The sequence below is a fragment of the Panthera uncia genome, chromosome D1 (assembly GCF_023721935.1).
Source record: "Panthera uncia isolate 11264 chromosome D1, Puncia_PCG_1.0, whole genome shotgun sequence".
In the NCBI taxonomy this organism is placed as follows: domain Eukaryota; kingdom Metazoa; phylum Chordata; class Mammalia; order Carnivora; family Felidae; genus Panthera; species Panthera uncia.
Genome location: NC_064808.1, coordinates 13,402,284 through 13,406,327, shown reverse-complemented (window position 1 = coordinate 13,406,327; position 4,044 = coordinate 13,402,284). Strand labels below are relative to the sequence as shown.

At 37.4% G+C, this 4,044-nt stretch overlaps 1 protein-coding gene across 1 annotated transcript; it reads left to right on the top strand.

Moving 5' to 3' along the window:
- The first annotated feature begins 2,516 nt into the window (after nt 1-2,516).
- Nucleotides 2,517-3,446, top strand: LOC125916177 (olfactory receptor 4P4). The gene has a single exon (XM_049622352.1). It carries the CDS (start codon nt 2,517-2,519, stop codon nt 3,444-3,446), a length of 930 nt encoding a protein of 309 aa, XP_049478309.1.
- The last annotated feature ends 598 nt before the right edge of the window (nt 3,447-4,044 follow it).

Sequence of the window (4,044 nt, the reverse complement as noted above, 5' to 3'; positions counted from 1 at the left end):
AGTGCAAAGAAAAAAAAAAACGGTGAGTAATTTTTTACCATTATTCTGCATAAATCTGTAATACTTTTGAAAAAAATATTTTTAACTACTATGTTAGGAAAACATTAATTAGCAGCTAATTTTAAAGTAGACTTTGCTGTGAATTCTATAGTCTAAAACTTTTTGGTTTAAGAGAAGACTAAATTGAAAGATCTTGGTTGTCTACTGAGGGTAGCATGACACATTCTAGAAAACTGAGATCAAAGTCATGTGCGAATTCTGCCTTTTTTATTGGATGACTGCACATCAAAAGAACCAATTATTATAACTTTAGGGAAATGGTCAGTAAGACATTGACCACAAATAAAGTAATTTTATTTCTGGAAAAGACATAGGATAATAGAGGCTAGTGCCTTCATTCTTCCTAAGAAACTTATTATCCAAGAGTGTATGGGGTCCCAAATGCAAGGTGTGGCCATATTAGGGCATGCACTCAAATTTTTTTCTCCAGCTATTTTTGTTATGTGGCCAATAGCTAAGCATGCAATATCGCTACTCATGCTTGAGAGAATAAGAAATATATGGCTTCCCACAAAAGCACGTGAGCTGTACATTTGTTTCTTTCTAGAGTTGGCTTATTTATTCCAGAATCCTGAACTGATTTGGCGTGTGGTTTTTCATGGAGACTTGAGCCTATCTTATAGTTATGTGTTTCCATTGACACATTTTCCATTTAAATGTGAGTGGCTAAAATGGGACCATGAGCCATTCAGGAGAGATCCTGGTTTTGTCTGGAACACTCAGAGATGTATGCAAATTTCCGAGTTGGGCCAGCCAGGGTTCGTGTTAAATTTATGTTGTTGCTTCATTATTTCTCCCTTGAAAGGATGTAGAGTGAGGTATTAAGAAACACAAGCACCGGAGTTGGAAAACTCAAGTTATAAACCCTTGTTTGCTATATACTAATGTGCTACTATGTACAAGTGCCTTAACCTCTGTAAACTAGAGTAATTCGAAGTTATTTTTCTTTGTGTACATTAATTTTAATACAGTAATACTGTCATGTGTGCACTATTTTATTTTTTTAAAAGATGTTTCTCATCTATAATCAAAGCTGAGTCTCAGAACCAGTCTGAATTATATAGAGCAGGGTGTATTTTCCCAGGTTTCAAATGAAGAGAAACTTCTTAAAAGAAATTAACTGCCTTGCGAAAGTCCTATATGAAGTTAGTGGCTAAATTAAGGCGTGTAACCAGGGATTTACCTCAAATTACAATGAATGATTCGATTATACACATAATATTTTTAAAGAGATTAAAATATGTGCCAGGCAATCATAGTATAGTAGCCGTATATCTGTGAAGAAGTTGAACTGATGTCAGGAAATTAAGCATAGCTGTAGCCTTCTGAACTGAGACAAATAGAGATTAAGTAATATTATTAACGAAGTCCTAACAAATGCAGACGGACTGATGAAATGGCTTTGCTTGAGAACATTCTAAGCCTTTCTTTACTTATAGACTTAAAATTATTTAAAAAGCCTTTATGCTTGACCAAAGATAAGAAACATATTTCAAGTATGTTTAATGAAGGATTCAAGCCAGTAATATATTCAGTATTATAACTTTATGCAAATTAAAATAGCCTCTTTAACTTATTGGCTAATCTCAGTATAATCTGATTTGGAGAATCATCCTGAAGTTATTTCTCTATAATTTTTTCTTAAACTCATTCAAGTTCTTAAAATTCCACTATGGAAATTAATGTTTTTGTTTTAAAATTCCGTCTGCCTTACAGCGGGATTATTCATTGCGTGGGTGACCATGTTAATTTGTTCAGTAATAGAAAGGGTTGAAGAAGAAACTTAAATAGGAATTGATAGAGAAGCCAGGTACGGTATAAAGTTAGGGCTGAAAATACATAGGATGAAAATGCAGACCTCTTGAAGATATCTGGTCAAGGTTGAGCATAAGATTATAAAAATACTTGGTGGCACACATTGCTAAACAGTCAGTGCCATGTTTTCAGGAGCATCTAAGATTTGATTGTGTATTGATCACAGGCAATCATGTTGACTAAGCTAGACATTGATCACAATTTGCTATTAGGTCGTGGAGTCTCCTTAGAGAGTCATTTTAATGGAATACTTGATTTTTTAAATATTTATTTATTTATTTATTTATTTATTTATTTATTTATTTTTCGGGGGTGGGGGGAGGGTCAGAGAGGGAAGGAGAGAATCCCAAGCCTACTCCACAGTGTAAGTGTGAAGCTGGATGCAGGGCTTGATCTTATAAACCATGAGATCATGCGTGACTTGAGCCAAAACCAAGCGTCAGTCACTTAACCGACTGAGCCACCCAGGCGGCCCTTTGAATACTTGATTTTTATTCTCTGACATATTTGAATGAGGCATATTAAAGCTAGTAAATTCCTTGAATAGGATATGATTATCATTCTACCCACGAGACACTTCTAATATGGCCTCATGAATTGCATATTTCAGATGATTTCATGGATGCTATCTACGTTGGACCATGGATCAAAGCAATAATGTCACTGTATTTATTCTCTTGGGACTTTCCAAAAACAAGAACATTGAAACCCTTTGTTTTGTATTATTTTTATTTTGCTACATTGCTATTTGGATAGGAAACTCACTTGTAATAATTTCCATAATGGGCAGTCAGCTAATTGAGCAACCCATGTATTTTTTCCTTAATTACCTCTCACTCTCCGACCTTTGCTACACATCCACCGTGACACCCAAACTAATGACTGACTTGTTGGCAGAGAGGAAGACCATTTCCTACAGTAGCTGCATGACACAACTCTTTAGCACACATTTATTTGGAGGCATCGAGATCTTCATCCTCACGGGGATGGCCTATGACCGCTACGTGGCCATCTGCAGGCCCCTGCACTACACGGTCATCATGAGCAGACAGAGGTGTAACACAATCATCACAGCCTGCTGTACCGGGGGGTTTGTACATTCTGCCAGCCAGTTCCTTCTCACCATCTTCTTACCCTTCTGTGGCCCCAATGAGATAGATCACTACTTCTGCGAAGTGTACCCTTTACTGAAACTAGCCTGTTCTAATACACACCTCATAGGTCTCCTAGTCATTGCCAATTCAGGCCTAATTGCTTTGGTGACCTTCGTCGTGCTGATGTTGTCTTACTTTTTTATACTGTGCAGTGTCAGGGCTTACTCCGCGGAGAGTCGGAGCAAGGCTCTTTCCACCTGCAGTGCTCACATCACAGTTGTGGCTTTGTTTTTTGCACCTGCACTGTTCATCTATATTAGACCAGCCACAACGTTTCCAGAAGACAAAGTGTTTGCTCTTTTCTATACCATCATTGCCCCCATGTTCAACCCTCTGATCTACACGTTGAGAAACACAGAGATGAAGAAAGCCATGAAGAAAGTGTGGTGTCGTCATATACTCTTGGAAGGAAAGTAGTTTTGCAGATGCTTTTCGGATTTTCAGGCCATGGTTCCTCGAAACCCAGGACTTGGATGAGATCCATTGTTATCAGCTCCTGGCCTTGCTGCTTGGAGAGATAAGTGGGCAAGCAGGAAGCACACCCTTCTGTCGTTTTATGATCCTATGGTAACAGCTCACCAACAAATTGAGTATCATTCTTATTCAGATGTTCTTCCACTTGACATAGTCATTAAGAATTGTGTTTATGTGATATGAAATTAATGATATTTTAAAGACGAAAGATTATAGCACTATTTGGCTCTTGTGCCGGAAAAAAAAAGATAAAATGGAGCATGCGTGTTTTCACACCTTAAAATGCTAAAGAGCTGAATAAAATATCACCTTCCATTTTTCAGCTTTTTACTCAACTCTGAATACAGAAAATTGCACTTCTTGTTTTTGTATGGTTCATGCATTCCCACAAACTGAGCGGTATCCGGTAATCAGTAACCAGATGAAGGGTTAGAAATTACCAGTGCACCTGAAGTCCTCCTCATTTCTCTGCATAATTACTAACCTCCCAAAGGTAATTGCTATCTTTGTCTCTGAATCAACTGGTTTTACATACTCTTGC